Source organism: Microcaecilia unicolor, chromosome 12 (genome assembly GCF_901765095.1).
Source record: "Microcaecilia unicolor chromosome 12, aMicUni1.1, whole genome shotgun sequence".
NCBI classification, from domain to species: Eukaryota; Metazoa; Chordata; class Amphibia; order Gymnophiona; family Siphonopidae; genus Microcaecilia; species Microcaecilia unicolor.
The window spans coordinates 5,548,315-5,564,237 of record NC_044042.1 but is presented as its reverse complement, the minus strand read 5'-3'; the positions used below and the strand labels follow the sequence as shown (position 1 = coordinate 5,564,237).

The 15,923-nt window shown below is 46.0% G+C and overlaps 1 protein-coding gene across 1 annotated transcript in view; it reads right to left on the bottom strand.

Annotated features, from left to right (window-relative positions):
• The window catches only part of RASSF5 (Ras association domain family member 5), a 78,388-nt gene extending 65,436 nt beyond the window's left edge, over positions 1–12,952 (bottom strand). The window contains exon 1 of the mRNA XM_030220765.1: positions 12,691–12,952. Coding sequence (XP_030076625.1) covers positions 12,691–12,937 — 247 coding nt within the window. The 5' untranslated portion in view covers positions 12,938–12,952. The remainder of the gene's footprint in view (positions 1–12,690) is intronic.
• Between the last annotated feature and the right edge of the window lie 2,971 nt (positions 12,953–15,923).

The following is a 15,923-nucleotide window of genomic DNA, read 5'->3' as shown; positions in this document are numbered from 1 at the left end:
TAAATAAAGTAAGCAAATCAAATCAATTAATGTGAACGGGAAGGAAGAGAGGAGGGTAGGTGGAGGCGAGTGGTTACAAGTGGTTACGAGTCAAAAGCAATGTTAAAGAGGTGGGCTTTCAGTCTAGATTTAAAGGTGGCCAAGAATGGGGCAAGACGTAGGGGCTCAGGAAGTTTATTCCAGGCGTAGGGTGCAGCGAGACAGAAGGCGCAAAGTCTGGAGTTGGCAGTAGTGGAGAAGGGAACAGATAAGGAGGATTTATCCATGGAGCGGAGTGCACGGGAAGGGGTGTAGGGAAGGACGAGTGTGGAGAGATACTGGGGAGCAGCAGAGTGAGTACATTTATAGGTTAGTAGAAGAAGTTTGAACAGGATGCGAAAACGGATAGGGAGCCAGTGAAGGGTCTTGAGGAGAGGGGTAGTATGAGTAAAGCGACCCTGGCGGAAGATGAGATGGGCAGCAGAGTTTTGAACCGACTGGAGAGGGGAGAGGTGACTAAGTGGGAGGCCAGCAAGAAGCAGATTGCAGTATGTTAGCATTTAACTTTTAAAAAAGGAAGCTATCATAAAATGAGAACGGTAAAAAAAAGAGGAGCGACTGAGAGGGTAAGAAACCTACAACAGGCCTGGATGCTGTTCAAGAACACCTTTCTGGAGGCCCAGACCAAACATATTCCACGTATCAGAAAAGGAGGACGGAAAACCAAACGACAGCCGGCGTGGTTAAAAAGTGAGGTAAAGGAGGCTATTGGAGCTAAAAAGATCCTTCAGAAAATGGAAGAAGGAACCGAATGAGGAAAATAAGAAGCGGCATAAGGAATGTCAAGTCAGATGCAAAGCGCTGATAAGAAAGGGAAAGAGGGATTTTGAAAGAAAGATAGCGTTAGAGGCGAAAACTGATAGTAAATATTTTTTTTTGATACATTAAAAGCGGGAAACTGAATCTCCTAGAGATACTATGGGTTTCTCTCTGAATTATTGATTAAGATGGTCTTGACAGGGCGATCCAAGATGGCGGCGTAACAAGTTGTGTGAAGAGACGCTCTGAAACCTGACTTGAAAATACAAATTTTCTTGCGATAAAATGCCGCACACAAAAAGAAAGGGGGTGACGCGGATAGCTCCCCCATCTACCTCGACGACCCAAGCAGGCCTCGAACGTTTCTCCGCGCCAGTCTCCCAATCTATTGGAGGTATGGATCCCATAGTGGGGATCTCTGGGGAAGCGGGGACCCTGCTGGGAGAGGAAATATCTCTTTCTCCACCGTTAACTATGAAACCTCCATGTCCGGCGTCAGTAGCGAAGCCCAATGAGGAGCGCTGCCCTACCGGAAGTGTTGTGGGCAAGGCTCCCAGTGAGGGTCGGGAGACGAGGCAGGAGCCTCAGGACGAACGCAGGAGGTAAATCTAGCAATGATATGGACAATGCTGAATGAAATGGATGTGACGTTACAACAGACCTCAGGAGAAGTCAGCACTTTTGATCAAAAATTTCAAGATTTGAACTCAAAGATAGACCTGATTAAAGGGGAAATAGCTGAGAAAGTAACTGATCTTCAGCAGAAAGTAGACTCTATTCAAGAATTTAAAAGTGGAGTGATAAAAGATCATCTTGAGATTTGAAGAAGAGTGGAACAAATTGAAAATTTTAATAGAAGGCTTAATTTGCGACTATTGAACTTTCCTCAACTCCCTGGGATTAACCCACATGACTTATTCAAAAAATACCTCAATGAAGTTCTGAAAATTCCCCCGAATGCAATACCGCCTGTAAACAAATTATATTATATTTCAGCTTCTAAGGGAGAATTGGGAAAAAAAACCAAGATGTATCACACACTAATTTAGATCTTGATGATATATCAGCTATATTGGAACAAACTGTAGATGAGACTACGCAAAGGTCAACTTTGATTGTTTCCTTAATTTTTGAACAGGATTTGAAAAATATTATGAAAATGTATTTTAGGAATTTACAAACCTGTTTTGGTGGAGTAAAGGTGCAGATTTTTCCTGACGTTACAAAATCGACCCAACAGAGAAGCATTCTTGGCATAAAAAAAAAAAAAAAAAAAAAAAGAACGCTTGAGATAGGAGGGATGTTTTTTCTTGCCTATCCTTGTAAATGTCTTGTTAGATTGGGCCCTTTTATTCACCAGATAGTCGGTGCAGCTCTAAACACAAGTGTTGCCATACTGGCACAGACTAAAGGGCCATCAAGCCCAGTATCCCGTTTCCACCAGTGGCTAATCCAGGTCACAAGTACCTGGCAAGATCCCAAAAGTGTAAAACAGATTTTATGCTGCATATCCAAGAAAAAAAAAGTAATGGCTTTCCCCATCTGAATAGCTTATGGACTTTTCTTTTAGAAACTTGTCCAAACCTTTTTTAAACCCTGCTAAACTAACTGCTTTTACCACATCCCCTGGCAATGAATCCCAGAGTTTAATTATGCATTTGGTGAAGAAATGTATTCTCCAATTTGTTTTAAATTTACCACTTAGTAGCTTCATTACGTGCCCCCTAGTCCTTGTATCTTTGGAAAGCATTAGCAAGCGATTCGTGTCTACCTGTTGCACGCCACTCAGTATTTTATAGACCTCTATCATATCTCCCCTCAGCCATCTTTTCTCCAAACTGAAGAGCCCTAGCCGCTTCAGCCTTTCCTCATAGGGAAGTCATCCCATCCCCTTTTTCATTTTCATCACCCTTGTCTGTACTTTTTCTAATTTCATTATATCTTTTTTGATATGTGGTGACCAGAACTGCACACAGTATTCAAAGTGTGGTCGTAGCATGGCGCGATACAAAGGCGTTTTCCATTCCTTTCCTAATATTTAACATTCTATTTGCTTTCATAGCCTAAACTGCATATTGAACAGAGGTTTTCAATGTATCAGTGACAACTAAATCCTTTTCCTGGGTGGTGACTCCCAATGTAGAACGCTACATCACGTAGCTATAGTTTGGGTGTCTCTTTCCCACATGCATCATTTTGCACTTGCTCACATGAAATATTATCTGCCATTTGGACGCCCAGTTCCCCAGTCTAGTAAGGTCCTCTTGTGATTCAACCACTTTGAATAACTGTTTTGTCAGCAAATTTAATCACCTCACTTGTTATTCTCATTTCCAGATCATTATAAATATGTTAACAAGCAGTGGTCCCAGCTCAGACCCCTGGGGAACCCCACTGTTTACCCTTCTTCATTGAGAATATTGACCATTTAACCCTACTCTCCGTTTTCGATCTTTTAACCAGTTCTTAATACACAATAGAACACCCTCTCCTAAGCCATTGACTTTCTTGTTTCCTCAGGAGTCATTCATGAGATACTTTGTTAAATGCCTTTTAAAAATCCAGATACACAATATCAACCAGCTCACCTTTATCTACATGTTTATTCATGCCTTCCAAGAAATGCAGCATATTGGCGAGACATGATTTTCCTTGGCTAAATCCATGTTGGCTTTGTCTCATTAATCCATGCCTATGTATGTACTCAGTAATTTTGTTCTTAATAATAGTCTCTACCATTTTGCCTGGCACCAGCGTCAGGCTCACTGCTTTCTAATTTCCCAGGTCACCTCTGAATCCTTTTTAAAAGATTGTAGCTACATTGGCTATCTTCAGTACCACAATTGATTATAAAGATAAATTACATAAAAGCTCTGAAAGTTAATTTTTTAGTTCTGTTAATACTCTGGGATGTATACCATCCAGTCCAGGTGATTTACTACTCTTTAGTTTGTCAAACTGCCCCATTACATCTTCTAAGTTTACAGATATTTGTTTCAGTTCCTCCAACTCCACCATTAAATATCATTTCTGGCACCGGTATCTCCCCACATCTTCTTCAGTGAAGACCAAAGCAAAGAATTCATTTAGTCTCTCCACTATGACCTTGTCTTCCCTCAGTGCCCCATACTCCTCGGTCATCTAATAGTCCAATTCTTTTACCACCTTCTTGCTTCTAATATACCTAAAAAAGGTTCTTATTACAGTATGTGTTTTACCTCCAAGGCAATCTTCTTTTCAAAGCTTCCTTATCCATGCTTTGCATTTGGCTTGCCATTCCTGATGCTGTTTCATAGTCTTCTCAGCATGGGCATAGACTGGGGAGGCGAGGGGGGGGCAGTGCGCCCCCAAATGACGAGCGACTTACCCGACGTCGCTTTGGCGAACTGGTGGGCGGGGCACCACTGAGTAAAAGCAACAAGCAGGCACGCTCGTCTCTGTCCGCTTCCCTGCCCTCTCAGCATCCCGCCCGAAAGGAAATGACCTCAGAGGAAGTTGGGACACAGACTCAGAGAGGGCAGGGAAGCAGACGGAGATGAGCGTGCCTGCTTGCTGATTTTACAACCTCCGCTCGCTCGCCGACCCGCCTGCTCGCCACTGGGAAATGCTGGCTCCTCGCTCCTGTCTAGTCCACTGGAAGGTAGGAAGCCATCTGGTAAATCTCTGCTTCCACTCCCCCGTGCAGCCGTCGCCATTCACTCAAACCTGTGAGCTGCTGCATCCACGTGTTCTTTATGGGAGACAGATGCTGGGAAGGGGGAGGGGGGGAGATGCTGGATAGAAACATATATATATATATATATGCAAATGAATATGCTCTGCCCCATCCTTTGCCCCCCCCAAATGAAACAGTCAAACTACACCCATGCTTCTCAGTCAGATCCTTCTTCCACTTTCTGAAGTATGTTCTTAGTCCCCTTAGCTATTTTCCTGGGTAGAAGTGAATCCAAATAGAGAACGCATTTACCGTTCAAGGGCTTCCCAGAACATGCCTCTTTGAAATGCATGTCACAGCCTGCTTTCTAAAATCATTACTAAGGCATATTTGCCAATTTACATATATACAGTGGGGGAAATAAGTATTTGATCCCTTGCTGATTTTGTAAGTTTGCCCACTGACAAAGACATGAGCAGCCCATAATTGAAGGGTAGGTTATTGGTAACAGTGAGAGATAGCACATCACAAATTAAATCCGGAAAATCACATTTTGGAAAGTATATGAATTTATTTGCATTCTGCAGAGGGAAATAAGTATTTGATCCCTCTGGCAAACAAGACCTATACTTGGTGGCAAAACCCTTGTTGGCAAGCACAGCGGTCAGACGTCTTCTGTAGTTGATGATGAGGTTTGCACACATGTCAGGAGGAATTTTGGTCCACTCCTCTTTGCAGATCATCTCTAAATCATTAAGAGTTCTGGGCTGTCGCTTGGCAACTCGCAGCTTCAGCTCCCTCCATAAGTTTTCAATGGGATTAAGGTCTGGTGACTGGCTAGGCCACTCCATGACCCTAATGTGCTTCTTCCTGAGCCACTCCTTTGTTGCCTTGGCTGTATGTTTTGGGTCATTGTCGTGCTGGAAGACCCAGCCACGACCCATTTTTAAGGCCCTGGCGGAGGGAAGGAGGTTGTCACTCAGAATTGTACGGTACATGGCCCCATCCATTCTCCCATTGATGCGGTGAAGTAGTCCTGTGCCCTTAGCAGAGAAACACCCCCAAAACATAACATTTCCACCTCCATGCTTGACAGTGGGAGGGTGTTCTTTGGGTCATAGGCAGCATTTCTCTTCCTCCAAACACGGCGAGTTGAGTTCATGCCAAAGAGCTCAATTTTTGTCTCATCTGACCACAGCACCTTCTCCCAATCACTCTCGGCATCATCCAGGTGTTCACTGGCAAACTTCAGACGGGCCGTCACATGTGCCTTCCGGAGCAGGGGGACCTTGCGGGCACTGCAGGATTGCAATCCGTTATGTCGTAATGTGTTACCAATGGTTTTCGTGGTGACAGTGGTCCCAGCTGCCTTGAGATCATTGACAAGTTCCCCCCTTGTAGTTGTAGGCTGATTTCTAACCTTCCTCATGATCAAGGATACCCCACGAGGTGAGATTTTGCGTGGAGCCCCAGATCTTTGTCGATTGACAGTCATTTTGTACTTCTTCCATTTCTTACTATGGCACCAACAGTTGTCTCCTTCTCGCCCAGCGTCTTACTGATGGTTTTGTAGCCCATTCCAGCCTTGTGCAGGTGTATGATCTTGTCCCTGACATCCTTAGACAGCTCCTTGCTCTTGGCCATTTTGTAGAGGTTAGAGTCTGACTGATTCACTGAGTCTGTGGACAGGTGTCTTTCATACAGGTGACCATTGCCGACAGCTGTCTGTCATGCAGGTAACGAGTTGATTTGGAGCATCTACCTGGTCTGTAGGGGCCAGATCTCTTACTGGTTGGTGGGGGATCAAATACTTATTTCCCTCTGCAGAATGCAAATAAATTCATATACTTTCCACAATGTGATTTTCCGGATTTAATTTGTGATGTGCTATCTCTCACTGTTACCAATAACCTACCCTTCAATTATGGGCTGCTCATGTCTTTGTCAGTGGGCAAACTTACAAAATCAGCAAGGGATCAAATACTTATTTCCCCCACTGTATCTGCTTTTTACACAGGTAAACAGTGTGCCACTCTTGTCTCCAAAGGGTTTCAGACCCCCCCCCCCCCCCACTTCCAAATGTTACACAGTTGCCAAGAGGTCCCGGGAAATCTTATTTTGGCAATGATCCACCACTTGGGTCAACCTTTGCTTTAAGCCGGCAAGATATAGTTTGCTCCCCTACCCCTCTCCCAAAACTAGAAAATCTTGCTCAGCCCCTGCAATTGGATAATTACAACTGCACCCTATTTATTCAAATGTGCCTGTCAAAAGCACAGGTTTCCTGTGAGGTGAAAACCGCCCCTCTTTTGCTGTTAATCACCACAGCTTGAACATTTGTGCTCCTGCTAGGTCTTGGTTTCTAAATATTTAACTCTTCCTGACCTCTATTAGAAACTGGAATTGGGAAGAAGTGGTGATTCAGGGTTTTTCTCAATCTCAGCTTCTCTATTACGTTGAAAAGTCTGACAAGGCTGGGAAATACCTACCTCAGTGGATTCTTAATTAATCTAAGAGAAGAGTCCCTGACTCGGCACACTTGGAATTTTTCTTTTCTTCTTTAGTTTAAATAATACATGTAAACCTTCTTTCTGCTAGGAAAGGGTTGGTCTGCCAGGAAGGGTTATTTTTATTGGTTTGTGGTTCATGGGAAACAGTATTTAATGGCTTCTTTTTTCATGATGACCTCAATGAAAACAGCTGATACATTCTCACTGTTCTTACAAATTAATGGTTTTTAGATCTTTCCATCCAGTTTTATTATTCAGCTGGACCACATCAGCCATTTCGGTCAACAAAAATCGAATTGCTGGTTTTATTAACACATTATTGCCCTGTGATGGTCAGTGCTTTGGGGGTCCCATCTGCATCTAGTTATGTTTACTGAAATGGTTCATGTATGTACCAGATATGCAAAGACACTAACCAACTGTGTCCAGAAACAGCTAAGGTTAACGATAACACTGCAACAGGAGCTTTGGTGGACCTGCCTGTCTCCCAATCATTGGTGTTCCCTGTATAAAAGATCTACACCCAGGCCTGCCCTCCCAACACTAGAGAGATGGGAATGGGAAATGGGACTTGATATACTGCCTTCCTGAGGTTTTTGCAACTACATTCAAAGCGGTTTACATAGTATATTCAGGTACTTATTTTGTACCAGGGGCCATGGAGGGTTAAGTGACTTGCCCAGAGTCACAAGGAGCTGCAGTGGGAATTGAACCCAGTTCCCCAGGATCAAAGTCCACTGCACTAACCACTAGGCCACGCCTCCACTCATTCCACCAATAAGAGCCTATCTCCTCAGTGATGTCACAATGGCTTAAAGTCCACTGCACTAACCACTAGGCTACTCCTCCACTCATTCCACCAATAAGAGCCAACCTCCTCAGTGATGTCACAATGGCTTGATTGCCCGATACTTGGCTCAGATATTGTGATGTCATAAGGGAAAGGGGGAAAGGGAAATGGGACTTGACATACCGCCTTTGTGGTATTTTGCAACTACATTCAAAGCAGTTTACATAGTATTTACAGGTACTTATTTGTACCTGGGGCAATGGAGGGTTAAGTGACTTGCCCAGAGTCACAAGGAGCTGCAGTGGGAATCGAACTCAGTTCCCCAGGATCAAAGTCCACTGCATTATTCACTACAAAAAAGGCATAATGTCATGAGAAAAGTTTGTTTTATCTGTATTTTTTTTTTTATAGAGTAAACAGCATTTCTAGGGCTGTACCAGCCGAGCAGATCCAATCTTACACTTTATCATTGGGCAGCTCCCCCTCCCCCATATATAGCACTGGGATAGTTTTGATTAATGACTTTCAGTAGCCATCGCGCCCCTCCAGATGGGGTTCAATTTCCACCTTTTCACAGCTGAAGAAAAAAAAACCTATTCATTTCAATTTGTCGTCCACAATCAGAAAACAGCAGACTCATTAAAAGGAGAGTCATTATGCCCAGAAAACACTGGCATTAATCACTGGATTCGAGACAACCCTACTGAGGAACTGTCATGCTCCGAGCAGTGTCCGTTAAAGACAGCCGAGGTCTCTTGCAACACCATGACTGAAAAGGCGAGACCCCCCACCACCACCACATCTGGAGCTGCTTTCAGAAACACATAGCCAGCTCTATTATGCTGTGTATTAAGGACACCAATATATTAGGTTGAGGTTTCCTCATCACTGGTAGTAATACATTTATAGATAATCTGGACTAAAAAAAAAAAAAAAAAAAAAACACTTTCAGATTGGTCCCAGAAGTCTCCCAGGACTCCTCCGTCTCCCTATTAAGGACACTTAAGGAACAAGGCATGTTCAACCAGTCTCCAGCCCCTGGGTCTAGCTGCATCATCTTAGCTGGACCAAGTCCAGAAAGCAGAGTTCAGAAGCTCGGGAATTTAATCCCCAGTATAAAGGAAGACAGACTACTCTAGGGTATAACAGCTAGAAAAAATACCCTCCCTCCCTCCCTCCCTGCTCCCAATGTCATCTACATTGTCCTTACTGACTGCCCCCTTCCCTCCCACTGTTTTGCATGACTTCAGCTGTGTCTACTGGAGGCCCATCCATTTAGGAAAAACAGTTCAAGGCAATGCTACCCTGCTTGCCAGACCACATGGGGTGGGGGGGGGGGGGATTTAAAGGAGACGACTTCTATAGAGATTACTCACATGCATAGGTGCCCAACATTTTCATGATGGGGGAAGGGGTGCCAAACAATGCAAAATTAACCCTCCCTAGCTACAATGGAGCTTGCTTAATATTTGGTGTGCTCAGTACCCGCTGGTACCCACAGAGCTGGTTCCTATGCCTTAGGGAAGGCAACACCCACCACAGGGTTATGGTCAAACACACACACACACATTCTCTGCATAGCTCTACCTGGGAGCAGCGATTCTCAGCTGGGTCCTCAGGACACGCCCAGTCACTGAGGATTTCTGTCTACAGTAACCAAGCATGCAAGATTTCCAGTGCATTTTTTCTAGCAAAAAAGGTGCCCATACTCAAATGCCAGGCCAACCTTCAGGTGTGGAGTGATCAGAGTGACCCACCCCACAACAACTAGGCCCCCTGAACCAGTCACAGAACCTATGACAAGGTAGAATTGATGTGTAGAGCCTGAGCATTTTCATTAAAACTTGGGGACCATGGGTCAATTTTAGCAGACAATGGAAAAGTACTACTACTTAACATTTCTAAAGCACTACTAGGGTTACGCAACGCTGTACAATTTAACAGAGGGACAGTCCGTGCTCAAGGAGCTTACAATCTAAAAGACAAGTGAACAGTCAGTCCGAGAGGGGCAGTCAAATTGGGCCAGTCTGGATTACTGAACGGTAAGAGTTAGGTGCCGAACGCAGCATTGAAGAGGTGGGCTTTAAGCAAAGACTTGAAGATGGGCAGGGAGGGGGCTTGGCGTAAGGGCTCAGGAAGGTTGTTCCAAGCATGGGGTGAGGCGAGTCAGAATGAGCGGAGCCTGGAGTTGGCGGTGGTGGAGAAGGGTACTGAGAGGAGGGATTTGTCCTGTGAACGGAGGTTTCGGGTGCCAGTACTCAGTACCCCCTCAAAAAAAAAAAGCCCTGAAGATTTCTATATTGTCACGTGAATTCCTTGTGGATATTTTAGGCCACTAAAACCTTCCCTTTTCCTCACCCGACATTCTTCAAATTGTAAATAACTACTTTAGAAACAGAGAAAAATTAAGGCAGATAAAGACCAAATGGCCTATCCAGCCTGTCTAGCCATCTACTCTCCCTTCAACTTTTAAAGGGCTTTTATTGAGACGAATCACAACGTTTTGCAAAAATAGATCTGTCAGATTCAGAATTAAGTATTTAGGTAGACTGCCACTGATAAGTTGCAGAAAAACAAACAAAAGAATTTCAACTTCTGGTTTTTAAAAGAGAAAGAATGTAATCAGATGTATTATTTCTAACTAATATTGGACAATAAGTATGTTTTCAATGAAATGATTTGACTGAAGCCAACCAGATGATCAATGTGGAATAATGAATTAGATGAGTAATATCTGGGGATAATCGGGTTAATACCACCTTTTTTTCTGTTTATTGTTTAATTGATCTCCTTATCTTGTCTCACTCTCCCTATTTAGTGGTCTAAGGAAGAGAATAGAATTACCTGATTGAAATAATTCCTATATATTACTTTCTCTGTATTTCCAGCAAGTTGTTTTATCACTTGTATAAATAAAATAAAAAGAATTTCAAACAGCAAGATAGTTGACTTTCATGCATTAAAATCCAGCACAAGAGAAACAAAAGATATTTGATTGGGCATATGATTACTACCAGGAGAGGGTGGAGGTCTCCATTAAAATAAAAAAAAAGGGGGGGGGCAGGATACCAGATGGTTGAAGTCTCTACTCAGCTGAAGGTCTCATCTGTCACCAACTCATGAGGCAGATCAGCCAGACCCAAACAGCAGGAGAAAACAAGGCCAAAACAGAGAGAAGCCATTAGACTATTCGGCCAACTAGAACGAGTTTGTACTCCTAAAATCTTTTCAAAGTCCCGAGAAGAACCTTGCTGAGCTTCGGCATCTTCGGCAGCTCTACAGTATCCCAGCCAGGAAACCAAGAATTAGCCCAGAAAGAGCAGTGATGTTTCACAAAAGCCTCTTTTTTCACGACATGAACATCCCCAGGGCCACACATTTAAGTCCAGACCACCAAAAAGGTGCTTTGAAAAAACAGAGAACTCCTCACCCCCCCCCCCCCCCCCCAAATCCGTTTTGTTTTTAAAGCCTTGGCGGGACAGACGTCTCTCAATCAGGCTCAGTTTTATGACCGAATAGTTTCTGCATCTGGCAATCGCCTCTTCCTCCCATGGGTCTCTCAAATGTGGGTTGGGTGGGATCTGGCCCAGTTTTCCTCACTTCATACCCCCATCCCAGGACATTGTCATGGGGACGATGGACTAGGACTCCCCCCTCACCACCGAATGGCCTTTGCACATGACAGGGACTCCCTTATGCAAATCGCCCCCACTGTTTCTATTACATTGTCTAATGGATTTTATCCATTGTTATATGATCATTATAAGCTGCTTGGCAGATGCATTTTGGATCATCATTTATTTTTTCAAAAAACAAAACGAGGGAGTGAAAGATCCGAGGCTGGAACCAGACCCAGGTTACTCCCATGGCACCTGGCAGCAAAACCACTGGGCTCTCAAAGAGTCAAAGAAATGACATTAAGGCGACATTCAGCTTTTACTGTATTTGCATAGCCCCCTCCACAAAGAACTTTTCCTGCAGCTACAGGGACTAAAATTACCCCAAGATAGCAATCGATTTTTGATTAGGGGGGGGGGGGGAATCAATGCATAATAAATCAACACTGCAGTTCCCCTCCAGTAACCACATTCCCAATAAAACCAAATTTTCTGCACGTCCATTTAAAGAAATATATACCCAATGCACAGGCCAGTCTTGACCGGCTCCTTTCCACCACTGGAGTCCAAAGTGCCCCCCAACACACAAACCCCAATCGCCTGATCTGCAGCCAGTCCAGCCCGGAGTGTCCAGCCCGCCTTTGTTAGCAAGTCAGAACTGCCCGTGATGGGGTAAAACCAGGCCTGGATTAGGTTAACCCCTGGCCACGAAAGCTATAGGGTCACCCTGTCCGTTTATGTTAAAGGTATTGGAGGGGGGGGGGGGTAAAAAGTAGTTCGAGAAGGTACAGCCTGTCCTGAGGGGCAGCACCAATGCCAAAACCAGTGCGCACTGACCCTATAGAATCTATAGGTGCCCCTGCATTGAATGGGGAAAGGGGAGTCCAGGCATTTGTCATGGCTTTATAACGGAGTCGTGCAGGGGGGGGGGAGGGGTTATTCAGTTATTGGAAGAGGGGGGGTGCCAAACCCAATCTAAATTACCTTCAGGGCCCATAGTCGAGCCCAATGCAACCCCCCCCCCCCTTGCTCAATGCTGGGGGGGGGGGGGGTGATCAGGAACCATTGGTACCCGAAGAGCTGGTTTGCGATGTGCGGGGCGTCAGGATCACAATCCCATTTCTTGCTGTCAGGTTGGAGGGTGACATGTCCCCCTCCCCCCGATTTGCCCGTTTCCCCTTTCAAGCTGGGAGCAGTAATTTCTCTATTTCTGGGCTTTGCTGAACCCTGTCGCTCCCATTCCTTTCGTTTGCTGAATTGAGCAGAACAAGCTGTAAAGGAGGCTGTGTGTGCAGTGGATCGGATCGGTTCGGTACTCACGCTCGCAGCGCAGCGCCTGTCCCTGCACCGGCCTCCCGCACAGGTCGCACCAGCCCCGCCAGCACGGGCAGCCGCCGAAGCGGTGGCCGTCGCCCGTCTCCTCCGGTACCCGCGGATCCCTGGGCTGCTCGAAGATGGTCCGCACGTCGGGGAGGCGGGCCGAGGCCCTACCGGGTCGGAGCCGCAGCCGCCGGTGCATCTGCAGCCCCTGCACCGAGAGCCGCTGCTGCACGGCTGGGGACGCCATGATCGGGCCGGGGCAACCCAGCTCCAGCGCCCGCCGCCCCCGCTCTTAAAGGGCCCGCACGGCTCCTCCCCCGGGATGGGGGCGGGGAGGAATCCATGAAGAGTTCCACGGAAAGTACCGGGGCCGGGCCGGCCGAGCACTGCAGGGAAAGGGGAGGAGAATCTCGAGCATCTAACCCCCCCCCCCCCAACCCCATCACACCAGAACGCAGGTTGGGGGCAACTCATTTACAGACCAGGTGATTAACTTCTGGTGGAGAAATGGGAAAGTCTCACCCCCCGCCCCCCCCCCTCTTCAGAGGATGGAGGAGGGGGCACTAACCTCTGAAAGAGAACGGGGAGGGGAGCAAATGCAACACTGCAAAGGGTGGGCTGGGGCAAATCTTTCACATCAAAAAGTAGCACATGGATGGACCATGCAGGTCTTTTTCTGCCGTCATCTACTATGGTACTATGTTACCACAATCGCCCTATGGATAGTTTGCTTGTTTACGTGTGGGGGGGGGGGGGGGGGGGGAGGGAAGAGTTCACCTGAAACATGAGGTGAGCATGGGGAGGGGCCCTCTTCCTCCCCAACTACATCCATGGGGGGGGTCAGTTCACCTGAAAGATGAGGTGAGCATGGGGGGGCCCTCTTCCTCCCCAACTACACCCATGGGTGCCTTCAGGTGTTACTGGGGAGGGGGGAGAGAAAATGGACCCCACCCCACCCGATCCCACTCCTATTCCCTACTGCTCCAGGAAGCCTCATCTTGCCACAAAGTGCTCTGTCCAAAATAGACAGGTCACAGGTGCATTCGATGGCTTCACAATAAACTGATTTAACACACGCTAATCTACAAATTAATATGTGTAAAGTCGATTAAATACCCGAAAGTCAGGCAAAGTGTCCAAAAACGACCCCCTCCTCTAAAGTGATCCTCTGGGACCATTTCCCATTCGCTAAAGGTAAATACTGGTGAGATGCAGGAGTGAGGTAGCCTCAGCAAGCTGCACCATATGGACAGAAGCCCCCCAACCCCCCTTCATCCTAGACCCACAGGGCAAAACGTTTGGTTCAGTTACCCAATTTCCAATTTTTTTGACTGTTTCAGTGTGTTCCACATGCTCATTTTAATAAAAAAAAAAAGTTTAATGTACAGTAATTGACTTAACATCTGCTCACTTTGGAGGTTTCCTCTCCGCAGGGTGGGGTGGGGGTGCGGGGATGTCTCAGAGGTTTACAGAGCAAAGAAATCCCCTTCTCTTAAAGGAGTTTCTCAGGCACTGGTGAACGTCAGAGCCTCAACCACCACCGACCCCAGAAAAGTCCAAGGGGATTTTTTTTTTTACACTATCAGAATCTTTACAGAGCATTTCTCATTCCTGCTTGAGTGAACTAAATTAGGGTGCGCTTACAGTGGGTCTGGACAAGCCTGGAACAAAAAGACAACAGAAAAGATGTGGCCTAATGATGATGTAGGTCCATATTGGGTGAAGGGGGGGGGGGTCCCACCTCTTCCACAGAACCACAAGCAAAGCAGACCAAAGGTGGAAATAAAATGAATCCAAATGACCAGCCCAAACAGGAGAGTATGAGCTTCAAAACAAGTTTATTGGGACCCATCACGGTCCGTGTTTCGGCAACAAGCCTTCCTCAGGGGTCGAGAATCATAAACTTTCAACACAATGCCAAAAAAACCATGGAGCTTTGGCTGTTTCCCTGTGACTGTGTACTTTGTGGATTCAGCGTTCTCCCACCTGTGCTTTTCTAGCACCTCCACGGTTTTTTTGGCATTGTGTTGAAAGTTTATGCTTCTCGACCCCTGAGGAAGGCTTGTTGTCGAAACGCAGACCGTGTTGGGTCCCAACTTGTTTTATTTTATTGCATTTGTACCCCACATTTTCCCACCTATTTGCAGGCTCCATGTGGCTTACATAGTACCGTCAAAGGCGTTTGCCAAGTCGGTGGATAACAAATACAAGGTTGTATAGTGATCGTATGAGGTATAAGTGGAGGATCAGAATGGATGAAGATTGCGTGATGTCCTGTTCGGTCATAGTCATGCTGTGTTGGTAGGTGAAGAGGGTTACGTGGGGTCATTGGGCCTTTTTGAAGAGGTTGGTTTTTAGTGATTTCCTGAAGTTCAAGTGGTCGTGGATTGTTTTCACAACTTTTGGGAGCCCATTCCATAGTTGTGCGCTTATGTAGGAGAAGCCGGCTGCGTAAGTTGGTTTGTATTTCAGTCCTTTGCAGCTCTTACTCTCTTGTTTGGGCTGGTCATTTGGATTCATTTTACGTCCACCCTTGGTCTACTTTGCTTCATATTGGGTATCGGTGCTGTGCCACAGAGATTGGACTAATGATGTAGGTTCATGGCAGACATTAGCCCATCAGTAAGCGATAGCTTAGAAATGGTTCGGTAAAAGATGTTTGTGGAGGCTGAAGTGGGGCAGTGCAGGGTGGGCTAGAGCATGGCATAGCAAGTTTGCATCCTTGGGGTGGCAACAACTGGGTCAGCACTTCTGAACATAGCAGGGAAGGACACCAGTAATTGGAAAGCAAACCGGTGCAGAGTTGACTTCTACAGTCTGTGTCCTGATCGTGGCTGGACAGATTCAGCTTCAGTAGCTGGAGAACAAGGCCAGAGCTGTGCAGACTTCTACGGTCTGTCCACTGAAAATAGTAAGTCTCACATCATACCTCTTAGTATGAGTTTACCTTGTTGGGCAGACTGGATGGACCATACAGGTCTTGATCTGCCATCATCTACTTCATTGCTATGTCCCTCTGCCTCCCCCCATAATGATTGTAATATGTAAGGTGAACACACTCAAGGGAATTATCTGCCAAAAAATAGTACCCTGTCTCCCCCTCCAACATCCAGCATCACCCCGTCTCTCTCGTCATCCAGTCTCTTTCCTCCAAGCCTCTACTATCCAGTATCGCCTGAGTTCTCTTCCTCTTATGCCACCGTCCTGTGTCACTCATCTTTTTCTCTGTGTTC